We start from the raw sequence: 17,730 nt of genomic DNA on the forward strand, positions 1-17,730 counted from the left end.
ATCTACCTCCATTATCGACTGACTGTCAGTGTATAAAGAGTCCGAAAATTATGACACACAACATATAAACACATCCAAACTACCTAACATTTAGTCTGAAGCCAAAACATGTTGCGTTCACAATCACAGAACACTATGAAACGAACAAATCTTCACTTTGGAAGACACATTGGAAAACATTCTGATTCCTGAATTTCTTAGTGCCGTTTTTGATGTCCTGGGCTTCTCAGCATCTTAAGTGTGTAACTAGATACTGAAATAATTCTAAAGCTGTGCTGTTACATTTTAACACCTCCCCAACCTGTCTATTTTAAATGAAAGATATTTGAATAAAGTTTTGCAAGAAGTAAATCAGCTTTTTCACTGCCTCGGATTCTGCTAGTTTAATGAAAGATGTAAAATTTCCACACATCTAATAACTACCATTCATTGCTCGTAGAGGTGCAATGTGCCAAGATAGTGCTGCTAAAACTCATTTGCTCTGTAAAATGCATCTGTTGTATGACAGAAATATGGCCTAAAATGTGAGCCAACAGAATAGGAGCTGGGGGTTGATAATATGCACACACTGATGAACTGAGCAGCTCAGATCGGAAAAGAGAGACTGTATATAGGATGTGCTTTTCTTAGTAAAGAACAGGATTCTTGGCCTAAGAAAGACGAGTCATCTCTGGTCACACCACTGGGTGGCAGCAGTAGCCTGGGATTGGAACTGCAAGATTCAGTGCAAATCAAAAGTGAAACTAACCGTGTAGACTCAGTGCAGTAGTAAATGGACTGTTAGTTATTGTTTCTGCTCACTTTCTATATTGTTACAACTATTTCTACAAGGATTTTCTGTGAAGTGTCCCATTCTTTCATCTAACAACCTCACTATCTTTTACCTTCATGGAAGGCCAACGTTTCTCAGTTTAAAAAGGGTTAACTAGATGAAACTACATCATACCACATGCATCTGTACTAAGTGTTGCTTACATGTGTCACTTACTAAAACCAATTTGTTTTTCTCAGAACTCACATTGGAACAACAAATAGCAAGAGTGGGAACACAAATTAAACTGTAACAGGTTTGACTAGTGGGAAAACATCACTTGAGTTAGTACAAACCTGATTCCACTGCAGCGTCGGTCATAAAGTGGTGGATCCATGAGAAAGCCATAACATGACGAGGGCATTTCTTATATAATAGCAAAAGGTTTACTTTGTAATAATATGTGAAGTGATGAAAATAGAAGCTGTCAAAATCATAGACAATATCTGAAGTCACCTGCTTCACAATAACTTGAGACCACTCGGTTCGAAAAAGCCATAATCTTCTTCCACACAGTCTTTTATTTGTAAATAATAAAAATGAACTCTTGAATATAAAACATACACATCAGTAGAGCCACATCTGTTATACAAACAAGAACTGTTGCAGTGAATACTTCATCTTTCGTCTAGAATCGTGGTTTGGGAGTGGGGAGCCATGGGCTGTAAACAATCAGTATTCCTGGAGTAATACTGACAAAGGAAAGGGCAGTCGGCCATACCGCCAAGGGTTTCAACAAAAACATCTGCAAAATATGTCTGCAAAACCAGATTTCTCATTGGCTTTAGAAGTCCAGTCCAAACCAATAGCAATAAACAGGGAACGGGGGGATTGAAGGAGAAGAAAATAAACTTTGTTCCAATTGGTTCTGCTTATTTTTCTGCAACTGGGACAAAAATAAAGGCCTATTAGCGCCCCCCCGTGGCTCGATGCCGCTCAGCGGCTCAAGCACCGGACGCAAACTCCCCTCAACAAGACCAGGAATGTTTGTGTGTCAGCGATGTTTTGTTTGTTCATAACTTAAGTTCAAGCCGCTCATCCTGATTTGTATGTACAAGGTGTGCGTGTGTGTGTGTGTGTGTCGGTGACGGGTGTACAGTCAGATACACTCTTTTTATATTCATATATCTATATCTTTATAATTTCTGTCAAACTCATAATGATACTTCATATACATTTAGCTGTTATACACACATTCTCTATCTCTGTCTCTAGCCCCGACTGTCTTAAACTACAGTTTAGACACCTACATCCTCAGATACGCCAGGGGCTCGAGTATGCTCAGTACTACAGAACAGCACTGTTGTTCAAAGGGTTCAAAGAAAAAACTGAAACAAAGACAATATTTTTGGAGACTTCCTAATATGGATATTTAGACCCAGAGTGGTAGGCGTGGCCTGGGTGGAGTTGATCCCCCCCTATTGGTCCGCTCCTGTCAGGGGGCAGGGATGGCTTGGCTTTTCTCGGTTTGTATTCATATTCAGTACGAGCAAACTGTACAAGAACATGCAACATACAAGCTGGCCTAAAAGTATGTGGAACTAACACACATAGTCTAGTCTTTTTTTCTGTTTTTGTTTTTTTGAGAATTGTTTGTTAATTTGTCTCGTCTTTCGATTTTACAAAAAAGTAGAGAACGGAACAAAAACGAAACAAACAGAACAAAAGAAACGTGCATGCAGCTTGGGGCCGGGGCGGGGCGTCCCCGAGTCATGCTGCTCCCTCCTACAGGGGGAGTTAGAGGGGTCAGGGAGGGGAGGAGACGGGTGGTGAGGTTTGGGCGAAGGGTGTTCGAGCAAATGTGACCTGACCTTGATCGTCGGCGCACCACCGCTCGAAAACCAAACATACACGTACACAGAGGGAGTCTGCACCTTGTGGTACCATTCTGAACTCTAGGCAAAACAAAGACAGAAAAAAATGATCCCAAATGAAAAAGAAAAAGCTAATAACTGATTTGGCCTCTGTTTTCTTTCCTCTTGGTTTAAACATAGAGAAAAGTTTTTGTTTACCTCTGTCTGAATGAAGGAGTCAAGCTTTTCTTGTGCTTCCTTTCATATCTCACAAGGCTAAGAATGTGCACGTGCATGTGCAGGCTCCCTTTCCTTAAAGGTTACCAGACTGAGCCAAACTACTGCCCCTCGTCTACGATACTGTTACCATGGTAACACCTGTAGAGACAACAGCCAACCTCTAGACAAGAGTTGCATGAAGCTGCAACAGTTTGCTACTTACTAACTCCCACACATCGTTTACGCCACTTGTCCCTGTGGCCTAGCAGTAAGCTCTACTCTGATTGGCTGGAGGGCTACTAGGTGGAGGACTCCACTTTGATCGGGTGCTCTGATAGGGGCTGCACAAGAAAGTAAAGAGAAATAAAAGAAACAGTAGAGAGAAGTGAAGAATGCTGGACAGAAACCTCCACTGCTGCAGCTCAGAGGAGAAAACAAAGAAAGCAAAGCTTTGAAAACAAAAAGGTGTAAGGAGGAGGAAGAGGGAAGGTGTGAGACATGATTGTCAGACTCCAGCTAAGCTTTGATTGGCTAGTTCTGTCTCTCCCTCTCTCTCTTTCTCTCTCTCATTCCCTGTCTCTCCGTCTGGCTTTTCATTGGTTGACCGAGGGCTTCTCGTTGTCGTCCTCGGGGCGTGTTCTCGCCCTCTGCTCAGTTGTGGTCCAGTAGTTGTGGTCCATTATTTTGTCATTTAAGGGGTATTGGGGGTAGGCGGTCGCCATCCGGTCACTAGGACCGAACGCCCGGCGGCGGTCCTGAGCTGTCCAGTGACGTCTGAGACGCCAGCCGCGTGAGCGGAGCTAATGTAGGGTCCACCAATGAAGATGGCGGAAAAAGTTTGTACCAGCCAATCACCGTGCTTGAGAGGTCCAGGTCCTCCAATAGGATCTGTGCTACACCCATGAAACATTTGTGGTCCAATCGTCCATAGTCACCCCATACGATCACCTAGAGGAGAGAGAAAAGATGAATCCAGTTACCAAATGTTGAGTCGGGGAAAGACGCAGAGGCTTCAGACTCAAGACATCAAGTAAAATTTAGAGCTTTTAAAATGCTTTTAGACCAAAGGACTAGTCGGTGATGCAGAGATGTTTCTAAGTGTTGTCCACATTAAGTCCTAAGCTATTGAAGAGAACAAGTCTCAAGTGTTCAAGAAATATGAAAGCAAAATGGCAAGTCATTCAAAGTAAGTTCAGTTTAAGTCTCAAGTCATTCAAAAGTCTAGGTCTAGTTTCAAGTGCACTCAAACAAGTTTCAGTCAAATCAATTTTTTTTAAAGAAAAATCTGAAGTAATTAAAGACAAGTCTTAAACCACTAAATCTAGTTTGTAGTTATTGAAGAAAAGTCTCAGGTGGTCATTAAAGAAAAGTTAATATTCAAAGTCTTTACCAGCAAATTGAAAGTCATTTGACTTTTAAGGTTTCTGAATCCTGACAAATACAGTGCTACGAAAAAGTATTCAACCCTTTTGGATTTCCTCTATTTTTGTGTGCATCTCTCGTTAAACTGTGTCAGAAACAGAATCTACCATAAAACAAAGGCGACCTTAGCAAACACAAAATACAAGTTTCAAGCATGAAGGTTATCTAATTACTACTGGGCCTGTGTGAGGAAGTATTTGCATCTGTGGATACTAAATGCAAAAAAGCTACCAAACTGCACTGGTAATTGGTTGCAGCTGGACTAGACACACACATGCCTGATTACTAATGCTCAATCAAATCATCACTTCAACAGACCATTTTCAGAGGCACGAATTTTGGCTGAAAGTCACACGCCATGCCAAAAGAAAATCCAAAAAACATGAGGAAGAAGGTGATTGAAATGCATCAGTCTAGGAAGGGTAACAAAACTGCTAATTCAGAAAACATTAAAGCAGAAATTGAAGTCTGACTTTAGCCATAACACAACTTGATGACCCCCAAAGCTTTTGGGAGAATGTTCTATGAACTGAGGAGTCGAAAGTTAAACAGTTCGGGAAGACAGGGGGCCAGATATATAAACCAGAATTCCACAAAAAGAACATTACACCTGTGGTCAAGCATGGAGGTGGAAGAGTAATGATGTTGGAATGCTTATGTGCATCTCCACATGTTTTGGGGATACTTTCTGTAATTGAGGGAAACTTGAATTCTGCTCTCTAACAGAAAATCCTGAAGGAGAATGTCAGGTCGTCAGCCCACGAGTCGAGTCCCAAGGACAACTGGATTAGGCAGCAAGACACTGATCCCAAGCAGAGGAGTAAGTCTCCCTCAGAGGAGCTCAAAAGGAATAAAGTTTTGGAAAGGTCTAGTTAAAGTTTGGACCTGAACTCTCCTGTGGTTGGACTTAAAAAGAGAAGTTCATGCTGGAAAACATTCCAATGTGGTTGCACTAAAGCAGTTCTGCAAAGAGGAGCGGGCCATTGACTGATTTCCAGGTATTGGAAGTATTTGACAATTGTTTCTGCTAAAAGTCAAACTAGTTATCCAGTTCAGGGGGGCAATCACTCCTTCTCATTGGCGATTTAGGTATCATCCATCCATTTTGTATACACCACTTAATCCTCACTAGGGTCGCGGGGGGGCTGGAGTCTATCCCAGCTGACTCAGGGCGAAGCTACCCTGGACAGGTTACCAGTCTATCACAGGGCAACACTTAGAGACAGACAACCAAGCACACTCACATTCACACCTACAGACAATTTAGAATCACCAATTAACCTCAGCATGTTTTTGGACTGTGTGGGAGGAAGCCGGAGAACCTGAAGAGAACCCACGCTGCACGGGGAGAACATGCAAACTCCACGCAGAAAGATTCCAGTGTCCCCACTGGGACGCAAACTGGCGACCTTCTTGCTGCGAGGCAACAGTGCTAACCACCGAGCCACCCTGCAGCCCTGATTTAGGCATCAAATAACCTTAATTTAAAGACCTTACTTCAATAAATCTAGTTATTATTTATAATGTGGATTTTGTGTTTGCTCAGGAAGCCTTTATTTTATGTTGATACAGTTTAGTATAAGATAGACATAAAAGGGAGCTTAATACCTTTTCATGGTGGTTGTGTACTGAGACTACATTAACTGTAAGTTTCAAACTTTTCTGGGTACATTTTCACTTTTTTTGCGTTTTAAATCTGTCAGATTTTTGTGACCTAAGTCTGCATCAAGTCCAAGTCTCAAATCTACAGCTCTGGTGTCCAGTATATTTTTAGCACCTTGACATTCACAGTATAGTGAGGTCGTTTTCATTTCAACTATGACCTTAAAACTGTTTTCTGCTGCACTAAAATCAGTCAGTTGTTTAATCTTTATTCATTCATTTAGTGTGTATTCTCATGACGAAGAAGCAAGTAAAGAAAAAAACTACTTGGTCATTACCTGAAGCACCTTGCCCTGGGGACTCTCATCAAAGAGCAGGTGCTGCTGGTAGAGCGGCTCCAGGGTCTTTCGTGCAATCTTTGTTTTCTTTTTGGCTTTACATGTTCCATTATCCAGCAGGTATACCTTGACATAGGGAGCTGGAGAAGGAGTTAAAAGGGAGGAAAGACAGAGAATGGGAGAAGGTCAAAAAAAAAAAAAAAAAACAGACACATGATAAAAGCAGAGGGAGTAGGAGGAAGAGGAAGAGGCAGGGAGGGAGGCTGTGCATGTGACTGGATCTAATGGCTTTCGGCTGCATTGCTCTGTTGTTTCCACATGAATGTGAATGTTACCTGGGAGGGATTTGGAGCCTGGTTTGGGGGTAAGGCCTCGTGCCCTGATCACCTCCACCTCCAGCTGGCCTTTCTTATCCATCAAACCAATCTGAACGTCACCTGAGGCGATACAAGTGACACAAGCAATCACAAAATTAAAAACTTACTATGCAAACATTCAGACAAATATGTACGAATGTTAGCGATCACGTCTTGAACAAAGCACGATATACACACAGTGTATCTTCAGATTTAATGAGGACAACAGACCCTAAGAGTGCAGTGTCCTTTCTGGATTACAAATACAGAAATGTCGTGTATAAAATGTGAAGCAGATCTGATGGAGCTGTCACTCACCCATGGCAGGTGTTGCCAGAGTTTGTCGGCCCACCAGTTGACCGGGGCCTAATCCATCCAGGAAGTCACTGAACTGACTGTCGGCACCCAACCTCATCCCTGAGAAGATCAAACTGACACAAACAAGCACAGATTATTCACTGTCCTTGTCACGCTACGCCAAAAGTCGTTACAACACAGCACAGTTTATCACTGGGCACTTTTTACACCTGTACTGTGCAGTTGTGCAACTCTACCCAAACACTAGCCGGCCTGTAGAAACAGTTGTAGATATTGTGTGAATTTGGAGGAGCTTCGTCAGTCCTGACCAAATAGCCTACATTAAATCAGGAGTTTTATCTTGGCTTAGCCATGAACACTATAAAGTTGTCTGTATTACACTCTGGGGTTGTGGGTTTTGAAGTTCCTTTGAAAGTAATGACCTTAAAAGACGGTACAATTTTGATCTCAGTAGCCTTCAGTAGCTTGTCTGGAGCTTTCAATCACTGCACATGCTCTTCATCAGCAGATGGAGTTGGCTACATTTTCATGTTGTCCATAGTGTCTTTATGTCAGGGGCAAAGAGTTTCTACCTAAAAACAATCTTGGTTGTATGATGCGATGAACAACTGGCTCTTTGCTTCACCATAAAATCCATCTGAAACCTTGACATGCTCTGTTGATATGAGGTAATCAATGCTAGTCACTTCATAATGTTTTGGGCCCTCTGTGTATGTCTTTTGCTGTATATTGGCGCTATTCTTTTTTGTGAGTACGTACTTCCCCTCAGAGCTGTAGCTGTTCATGCTGCCATCAGTCGACTCTCTGCTGGCCTGTCGGTTCATGGCTGACCCTCCTCGTGGATACTCCACCGCCATGCCCGTCTCCACGCTCCTCTGGATGCTGCTGCTGCCGCCCTTACCCACCTTCTTACCTGTTGTTGCCTCTGTGGCAAACACAGGAAAGCAATGTTTAGCTACTGGGCTTTGCATGTACAATTTTAACCAAGGTTATCAGGCATTTCTTGTCATCATAGCCAAACTGAATACATTAAAAATTTTAGAGGTTGAACTGAGTCTTATTTTTTAATGTATAGTTTCAAACTAGCAACTTTGGCAAGCCTGATAACTATAGGTTGAGATTCATCTCTGTGCAGGCCAACCCATGCAAACTCATATCCTGTGGTGACCTCACCCACATCTCAAAAATCTGAACACGCAAAAAAGAAATGGCAAGACAAAAATGTGCTCATCTTCAGTGCAGATAAACATATTGGACATGTTGAAATTGAATAAAACATTTCATGTTCTTTAAAGTGATGAGGTCACCGCAGGAAGATCTGGATAAAAATAAAAACTGGCTCAGTCAGTCCACTCATACCTTTAATGTTTAACAGGGATGTGAAGGTAAGGGTCGAAGAAATCACATAGTGTACATGTAACCATAAAGGAAGAGTTCAGCTCATTTTCAAAAGCTGGCTGTTTTTATCATTAACACAAAGCTCTTTAAGATTCAGCTTCATCTTGTGTGTGTGTATTCACAATTATACAAAGCAAATACGCCCTGAATGCTGCAGCAATCAAACTGCTGAGAATATTTTTTAATTGACTCAGCCAGGCTCCTTCAAGAACTGAACCAACCTTTAAAGATAATAGTGAAAGAGGAGGGTGGAGTAAGGAAGCGTGCCAGAGACAGAGTTCAGGAAGGGCTTACGGAGTGCTGGGAACATTTATCTTTCTAACAAAACTACTCTTCAACTTTTCCATGTGTTCGTTCTTTCTGTGGCTCCCTGTCTGCCTGAGTTTGGTCTACTTTGTCTGTAAAAAGTGTATTGTGATGCTTTGTTCATTACGTATAAAGTCATGAGAAGATTAAAGCTTGTCTATATAAATAAAGGAACACCATAAAAGTTGCATCTAACTGCTGATACACTAGATGTTCTTCTTAGTACACAGTATGGTACCACACTCTCTTTATGATGATCACACACTCACTATGTGTTATATGATCCTGTATGAGGCGACTATCAGCCCTCACAAGCATCAGCTCATTTAAAGTGCTACTTGTCACAGGTTCACTTTCTCCCTACAGTGTCCTATAGTGTTTTCTATAGTGTCTGACTTCCTGCCTTTTGCTTTACCTTTCTGTCTGTCCGCCGCCTTACCCGCCGCCTCTGTAATAACACATACAACAACAACAAAGCCAATAAACAACAACAACAACAACAACAACATCAAAACACTAGATACACTGATAAACATTTTAACAAATGATTTTTCAGGACTTAGTGACTGTTGTGTATTTGCAGTCGTCTGTATTGTCAGTATTGTGTCGGTGTCTGTCTGTGTGTGTGTGCACGGTACTGAAACCCTTCACAAACAGTTCTAATAATCACATCACCTTGTTTTTGTTCAGACAAGGATTCACCAAATCATGGAATAAATGCCCCCACAGTGCATTCCATACCAGTTTTTCCAATCCAGTCAAAGTGCATGTGAGCATATTAACATGTAACTGCATTTTCTCTCCAACATTCACAGTTTAAATGCTTATTCTCTGACAAAAACCCCAAAACAACTGCCGATCTGAACTTACTTGCAGAGTTCCAGTTCACATTTAGTATTTAAATAAACTAACATATTGTATTTTCATTAAGTTTAGCTGTAGTGCACGTGTTAAATAAAAAATGCAAAATAATGATTATGCTATAAATGTTATTATAAAAGACTTTTTTCCCCCCATTTACCATCTGTAATGTTTCAGCCTCAGCCTCTAACACATGCTGGTTTTACTATGATACCAGTTGAAAATCTTACTATGACTGGACTCCAGTAGTTGAATTAACTTCCTACGTTGTTGCAGTGATGTAAAAGTGCACTTGGGGCTTCTTATAACCACGAATGAAAACACTTAAAACTTTCAACCACAGGGGGCAGTGAAACACTGCTTTTTCAGTCTGGTAATTCCGATATACTTTAGAGCCACCCCGTCTACTTTTAAAAAATGCCTTTCAAGCAAAGCTTGCCATTTCAGCTTTACTGATAAATATTTTATATTAACCTTTTTACTTTGTCCATCATCTGCCAAAGGCAAAGACTGATTCACCACACAATATAAAACAGACTAGATGCCATTAGAGGCTGCCAATCTTCTTGGCAGTGGTATTTATTTACTGTAATTACACTAATGATTGTGCTGGTGGCTCTTTGATGAATACATACACGCAGCAACTTTAAAGACCTTTGCTGAGGGTTTTTGATTGGCGCTGCCATGTGGTGGAGGATCTGTAGGATAAGTAGGCCTGCTGAGCTGATTCTCTAAGCTGACTACATTTTGATGCTGCACGCCATAGCTGATAAATTAGTTTTACCCTGGAGATATGATATTTCTGATGCTTGACTGGAGGATGAGAAAAACAAATATCAGTCAATTGTTTTTCTTTTCACTGAAATTTTCTATGACTTTTGGTTCTTCTGCTTGGGTTTTTTCCTGCCTCTGTGAGCTTGTGTGATGATTGCTCAGACTGTCAGTCAGTCTGTTCTCTGACCTGTCTGGCTAAGCTGAGAGGTACTGCGACTCCGTCTGGACGGCAGGATGGAGACAACACGTTGGCTGAGGCTCGAGCGCCGCTTCTTGATCCCACTCCCCAGGCTCCCGAGTGCCGTGTCTGATTGGCTGCCGTCGGCGTGCTCCATGCCGTAGATCTCATCGCTCACGCTGGTGCTCTTCATCATGTGGCGACCCGACGCACGCATGGCTCGGCTGATCATCACAGTTTACAATATGATACAAGTAATGTCAACCAAAGCTAAGTTTATTTAACGCTGTTCTATTACAAAAAGGCCAAGTTAGTGTGTGTGTGTACCTGAAGCGTCCCCGGGGTCTCTCTGACTGGATGGACATGTAGCTGGTGCTACTGATGCGAGAGGCACTGCTGGTTCGAGAGATGGCTGACACGTCGCTGACATCACTGTCTGAGGACTTATGGGAAACATTTTCACTACTCCTCCGGTAGAGCTGCAGGACCCACACATCATATGAAATGTTATTAGCAGATGTAGTATGAGAAACACACATACATGGAATTCTCCTTGGTTTGACAGAACATTTTCAGCTCATTGTTTTGCTTTAAGAGGCCACAGCTTCATTGCTTTGACTCTCACTGCTCTCATCAGCACTTGTGGTACTCAGCTGTTTTCATGATAAAAGCTCTGTTGAAACCACTGCACACTACCTACCAAACAGCAGACAGACACATTTAGCAACTGGCTTTTGAACATAGTGAAACATTTAGCACCTAAAGAGACAGATAGGTTATGAGGTGATGGAAACCAAAACATATTGAAGGACAGTAAGTACTGGACTTACATCATTGTCTAAAGTTGCTTTATGTCAGCTGGATGTGTAAACACTGTACATTACATTAGATTTACATTATAGGATATGTCCAAGTGTCAGTCAGCTAGTTGTTGAGTTCAGCGTAGGTTTTGATTGAAACTCATTGATAATGTTCCACACTCAGTGAAATATCTGTTGAGCCTTGCGAACATCTGTCTAATTTCCATGTTGAAGAATATGAAGTATGTGTCATGACGATTTTGAGGTTAAAATGCTGTTTGACTACAGCAGAAGCCAGGGTTTTTCCTCCTGAGAGACAGAACACCACATTGTTCTGAATAGAGGTTATGGTCCTCTAACGTTCGTTAATGAGACAACTACGTGCCCACATAGTCTTTCTGAATGGAGACTGTAAATATGGTCTTCCACATAGCGTGTTGCATTATGGGTTGTTTGTAACTTTAGCGTTGCTACGCTAGGAGGTGATTTCAAGTCAGTCTAGTTCCTGAACTTTAGTTTCAGACTTTCTGAAGGCTCCGACAATGTTCTTTGCTGCAGCAGTGGAAATAAATTCCTTATGAAAATGGGTTCACATAGTCTCCCCATGATTCCACTGTAGAAATAAATAAGGGGGGAAAAAAAATCTGTCAAGGGATTCTGGCTGTCATAGATGATGAGTTCAAAAAGACAGTTTGAAAAATAATAGTGTCAACTGTCAGAAAAAAATGTCTGGGAGAGAGGAGTCAATTAGCTGTAGTGGCTCAATTCATCTATTGAGAAAGTGACCTGACATCTGACTGAACAGCAGTTCAATGATGCAGCCAAACACTACGACATCCTCAAACAGGAGGATGAGAAAAATGCAGTTCAAAAACCAAAATGAGTTTCTGTTGGGTGGAGCTACGATGGGAATTATGTGAGGTCACTTCATAAACCAATAGGAGCAACTTTTTTTTTTAAGTTATTTTTTTGGCTTTTGTGCCTTTATTTGATAGTGCAGTGAGAGAGAGAGGAAAGTGGGGGAGAAGAATGGGAGGAGGACATGTGGGAAAGGGACATGAGCAGGATTCAAACTCATGACCTCCACATCGGGACTGTAGTCCTTTACATGGGATGCCAGCTCAGCCTGGTGAGCTATAGCAGCGCCCCAATAGAAGCACCTTTAAACCCTTAACAGGTTCAGCTAACAAAAAAAATAGTCAGGGCGACGTCAAACATTCATTCATCAGAATAAATCTTTCTGGGCAAAATAACTGCCAAAATACTGCATTCTTGAAGTGAAATTCGAATATACAAGAAGATATTATTGGATATTATTTTCCTCCGATGTGATGAGCCATCTGATTTATCCACATTAACAGTAAAAGGAATCAGTAGACTAGTAATTGTAATGTGTCTGTTTCCACAATGATAGAACGTATCACTAGCTCTGGCTGGTGCCTAAATCAAAATCCTTTAATCTTATCTTTTCTGCACTCATTTACGATTTAGGTTTTATAATGAAGGATGAAAGCCACTGTTACATCTAAGTGGTGTTTGGATTCTTTCATTCATTCAAGTCTTAATCACTTTCCACCAATAACGTTGTCTTGTCTTGTCATTTTTGTGTTTTCTTGCCTGCAACTACTTCATCCACATTTTGAGCATTAGCTGACACTTGTAAACTGTATTGTACACTTTGTGCTGATGATCTCTATGCTAAGATTTATATCATTTCATGTTGCAGGACAATGTAATGTTAAAACTTAAAACTACTGGCATGCTCACAGCGTCCCGATATTCCCATCAAACTGTCTGTTTTCTGTAAGTTAGAGACAGGAAAACCAGCCACTATGGATAATACATTTCTGTATTTGAGGTGTCAGGTGAATTCTTGAGTGACTGCCCAGTTGGAACCAATTCATTTATTGAGTGGTTTTCACCATTACTGTAACATAATTTATTACTTTCTTGGGCTGTTGCTGCGATGCACTTCAGCACCATTATGGCTCATGCTGCCTGGCTGGTACCTTTATTGTCTGTGTCCACTCTTCTGATGAGTTTGTTTAAAAATGAACCATCAGGCTAAATGAAGCCAAGAAATAAACACAAAGAAAAAAAACAAAAAAAAAGTGGCCCACCTCCTGTTTGTTCTTGAGGCTTCGGTCCAGGTCCTGTTGGCTGGAGGTGGTAGCAGCTGACACCCGGTTGGAATGAACCCTCATTTGGAGCTCACGAACACGCTCCTCTGCTACCAGGGCTAAACAAACACAAAAAAATAGGAAACTTGATATGCTCCCACCTAATCAAACACTGCACAAGACATTTACTTGTATATGTAATAAGGTCAGTGGTGTTAGATATGGTGACTGGTGAGAAAACTGGAAAACAGAAACGCCAAAAAAAAGTGTTTTTTGTAGAACTTCCTGGTATTATCCACCTCACCATTTTATTCAATTAGATGTCTGTGGGAAATGTTGACATAATTTGTACATGCATTCTTCAGCTGTGGCCAAAAATGTGTTTTATGACGTTATAGTGACCTTTGACCACCAAAATCTGATCAGTTCATCCTCTTGTCCAAATGGACGATTGTACAAATTGAAAGAAAGCCCTTTGATGAGCCATAAAGATGCATCACATGGCCCGCTGGAAGACGAGCTAACTAAAAACAGACAGAAGATTTGCCATCAAAGGGTAACGTGTGACACCAACTCAATGCTCACAATGATGTCATGAGCAGGATCAGCAGATAACACTTGGAAACACTCGTCAGAATAAATTAAACAGGATATTTTGCTGGATGTTGCAGTTGACTTTGTTCACATTGTAACTAAATAACTTGATCTAGTATGAAACTAAACAGTGGTTTAATAAGGACTTAAACTTGGAGATGGATTTAAAAGGAGCTGTCAAAAAGATAAGACCTACCTTTCTAATTTTCATAGCCAAAGTAAGCCATTCAAATTTAAAGGGAATCTACTATTAGGTTGTCCATCATGGCTCGTCATTCTCCTGCTTTCCGAACAATATTCATGTATACTAGAGAATGACGGAAAGAATAAGCAGCTTGTGAAATAGGAACTTTTATGTCATGTTTGTTGTATATTTTTTCTTTGTATGTTAAAGCATGGGCTGCATGGTGGCTCAGCTGTTAGCACCTGATGGGACGCCTGGGATCGTTTTGTGGAGTTTGCATGTTCCTTCTGTGCAACGTGGGTTCTCACAAGGTTCTGTAGCTTCTTCAAACAGTTCAAAAACATGCCGAGGTTAATTGGTGATTCTAAATTGTTCATATGTGTGAATGTGAGTGTGCTTGGTTGTGTGTCTGACTGGTGACCTGTCCAGAATGTCCCCTGCCTTCACCCTAAGTCAGCTGGGATAGACTCCAGCCCCCCGCGACCCTAGTGAGGATTAAGTGGTGCATAGATAATGGATGGATGGATGGATGTTAAAGCATGTGTAGTCTAGAGATGTGGGCATGAGGATTTGACTGCAACGAAAATGTCACCCTGAAGTCCACAGGGAACACGGAAGCACCTGTGGTCGCCTCGTGGATGCTTCTTGTTTAGAAGTTCCGTATCTTACTCTCTCAAGGTCGATGGATACCAGATATATTAATTATCCATCAATGACAGCATCTCCTCCACATACCTTGTTCTGCGGTGTTGCTCTTGGGGGGAAGCTGTGGGAGCTGTCTCACTCTGCGGGCTGAGGAGGACGTCACTGAGGAGGAAAGAGACGCACCACTTTGGAGGTGGCCCCTAACACAGAAAAACACAAGAGTAAAACAGATAGAGAAGAAAACAGACAGGGGACAGGGTGACATGAGGGAGAGAAGAGTGAATAGAAGCAAGGATGAAAAGAGTGGGAATAAAAAGGAGAGAAAACGATGTTTAAGTCATCATGTTTGTGGTCCAGGGTACTCCAGTATTGGATCTTTGCTGGTCAAATTTCACATTTCTTGAGTTCATCCTTTTCACAAAACAGCCAGGAACACATAAACTGGATGTGAGTTCATATTTCTTCACTTGAAATGAGTAACAATAAAGATAAAGTTGCAAAAAAGAAAAAAGAAAAAAAAAAGTGACAGAATGTAGCTTCAGGAAAAGCATCAATTTTGGACATGAGAGAAAAGCAACAATATCAGTGGCCACATCATATTCACAAAGTGAAGCAAAGTGAAGCTTGTTCAGGGGTTGATAGTGAGAGATCCTGTTGCCAAAAAGAGCAGCAAAAAAAAAAAGATTTAGACAGTGAAACAACACATAGAGAAGGTGGAAGCCTTCAAGCGCAAATCCCAAGAAGTCTGCAGACATTCATTCATTCTAATCCATTCTCACAAAACACCTAAGAACAGGGGTTATTCATAAAACTGATGTTTTCTGTTTAACTGTGAATGAACCTCAATTAGTTTGTCGTGTGTTTCGTTGCGGCGCTTCAATCGGATTATTTTAAATACAGTAACAGAAAACAACAGCTGATCTCTTTGATTTTTTCTTATTCCATTAAATAATAAATATCTGTAAATGCAGATATCTTTTATTTGCACATGAATAAATCGCAGCTCTATTGTAACAGACATTTCCCTTCAAATTGTAATTTTACTGACCAGCGACTCCATCTATCCTCCGTCTCAGGCAAAATAATCTAATGATAGCTGTTAAATTTGTCCATAACTTGTTCATTTTTTGGTCCCTTTACTGTTGCGTTTTACAAATTACCCCGTTAAATTTTTTTTTGTTGAGTATTGTTCAAACAGGCCAAAATACGCAAAACAGACATTTCATCATCCACATGTGAACAAACAACACCCACAACACAATAAATACACAAACACCAAACAGCAGCAGTGTCCAGATGCTGTAACAATGCACCGACGTTTCACACAACACACAAACTAACAGAACTATGTGACAGAGCAGCCCTGTCTCGTTCTTCTCTACCACAACCACCACAGCAAATGAAAGGGGATCTGCCTCAGGGAGCTGATTCAAGGAATCCCCTTACCAAGGGGCCGCAGTGGGGCCTTCTTTCCTCTGGAGCCCCTTAAGATGGAGGTGGGCTTGATTCTGGTGCACATACACACAAGTGCGTACAATCACACAAGTGCCATACAAACCCAAAGGCCCGCAATACAGTGTGTGAGCAGCAGCATGCAGGGACAGAGATGGGGTTGAAAACATGGGTTTGAGGAAAAATGGAAGAAAAAAAGCAGAACATAAATAAAAACAGAAAATTAAAATAATGTTAAATGAAACTTTAGAAAAACAGTTTTTTCTGTATGGACCTAAACCTTCATTTGTTCAACAATTTTAACCATAAAGTGTGAAAATAGTTTATGCTAAAGGATCAAACAATGTCTCCAAACATTATATTTATCTACCATTACTTTGCAACATAAAACAAGTTTTACAAGAAACATAATAATTAAAGTATCATTTATCTTTTTATTGGTGTGCTGAAGCAGCTCAAATGACTTGAATTGAGTTTAGGAACGATCATTATTTTGTTGCAAGGTTCTAACATTGACAATGTCCCTCAGACAGGGCTAGCATGCTAAAAACTCCCTCAGCTTTATACCTGCTAAACATTAGCATGTTGGCAGAAATAAAATCAACTACAACTGTTTGTGATTGTGATTGCATGTTGATGCTGCAAACATATATATCAAGTATCTTTTATTGAGGATGTAAACCAAACTTTATCCGTTTCCTCCAAAACATATCTGAAAAAAAGATCCAGCTGTATAAAAACCTAATTTTTAGGAGACAAAGTTGAAACGCTTTTGGAATCACACATATAATATGTTTATGCTAACAAAGGCCACAGAGAGCCTTTAGATAAAACATATGAAGAGACTATGCTGTGTCTTCCTGTCAGTTTGTTGTAAGATGATGTTCTACGTTATCATTGTAGGTCAGAGGATACAACCAGCACGTCTCAATCCAAATCAATGGGATTTTATGGGATCTCTGACCTTGAAGAGGGAGATACTGAATAAAAGCTGGACCAAAAATTGAACTCCCTCACACTCATGACTGTAATTGACTTAGGTTAATCGTGAGAACCACTAAAGGCCTAAAAGAACACATAAACCTGTTTAAAATGTTCACAACTAAATGGCTTCTTTCAAACTGGTCAGCAAACTGGAGACGCTCCAGGCTCTGCCTGTAAATAAGTGCGTCTGACATGTGCTGGGCTTACAGTACATGTCTTACCTGCTACTCTCAGAGAGCTTCCTGCCAAGAGTCTGACACTCAGGCGTTTCCAGGGTCCGAGGCTGCCTGGAGAATGGTGGATGAGCAAAGGGAACAAAACACAACAGAAAAAAAAGGTGGATAGATGGATGGAAGGATGAATGAGAGGTTGAAAGAGAGCATGATGGTGGATAAATCATTTAGATTTAGAAGAGTCTGACTCTGTCAGCGGCCGTCATTGGCCTTATAAGTTTATGATCTGGAAAACAGGAAATAGAAGGCATGCTGTGATGGATGGTATGATGGTGATAGGAATAAGGGGTGTCACACACCCATGCTTCATCTGTGACTGTGCCTGCATGTGTGTGTGTGTGT

General features: G+C 41.1%; 1 protein-coding gene across 2 annotated transcripts in view; it reads right to left on the reverse strand.

Moving 5' to 3' along the window:
• Positions 1-3,530: 3,530 nt before the first annotated feature.
• Positions 3,531-17,730, reverse strand: part of rims1a (regulating synaptic membrane exocytosis 1a) — a 122,317-nt gene continuing 108,117 nt past the window's right edge. For both annotated transcript variants that reach the window (XM_008290557.1, XM_008290556.1), the window contains exons 20-29: positions 14,810-14,919; positions 13,297-13,415; positions 10,704-10,855; positions 10,386-10,600; positions 8,979-9,011; positions 7,619-7,784; positions 6,860-6,972; positions 6,521-6,622; positions 6,186-6,325; positions 3,531-3,771 (exon numbers count right to left, since the gene is read on the reverse strand). In XM_008290557.1, the coding sequence (XP_008288779.1) occupies positions 3,553-3,771; positions 6,186-6,325; positions 6,521-6,622; positions 6,860-6,972; positions 7,619-7,784; positions 8,979-9,011; positions 10,386-10,600; positions 10,704-10,855; positions 13,297-13,415; positions 14,810-14,919 (1,369 nt within the window). In that variant the 3' untranslated portion in view covers positions 3,531-3,552. The remainder of the gene's footprint in view (positions 3,772-6,185; positions 6,326-6,520; positions 6,623-6,859; positions 6,973-7,618; positions 7,785-8,978; positions 9,012-10,385; positions 10,601-10,703; positions 10,856-13,296; positions 13,416-14,809; positions 14,920-17,730) is intronic.

Source organism: Stegastes partitus, unplaced genomic scaffold, assembly GCF_000690725.1.
Source record: "Stegastes partitus isolate 25-593 unplaced genomic scaffold, Stegastes_partitus-1.0.2 Scaffold683, whole genome shotgun sequence".
In the NCBI taxonomy this organism is placed as follows: Eukaryota; Metazoa; Chordata; class Actinopteri; family Pomacentridae; genus Stegastes; species Stegastes partitus.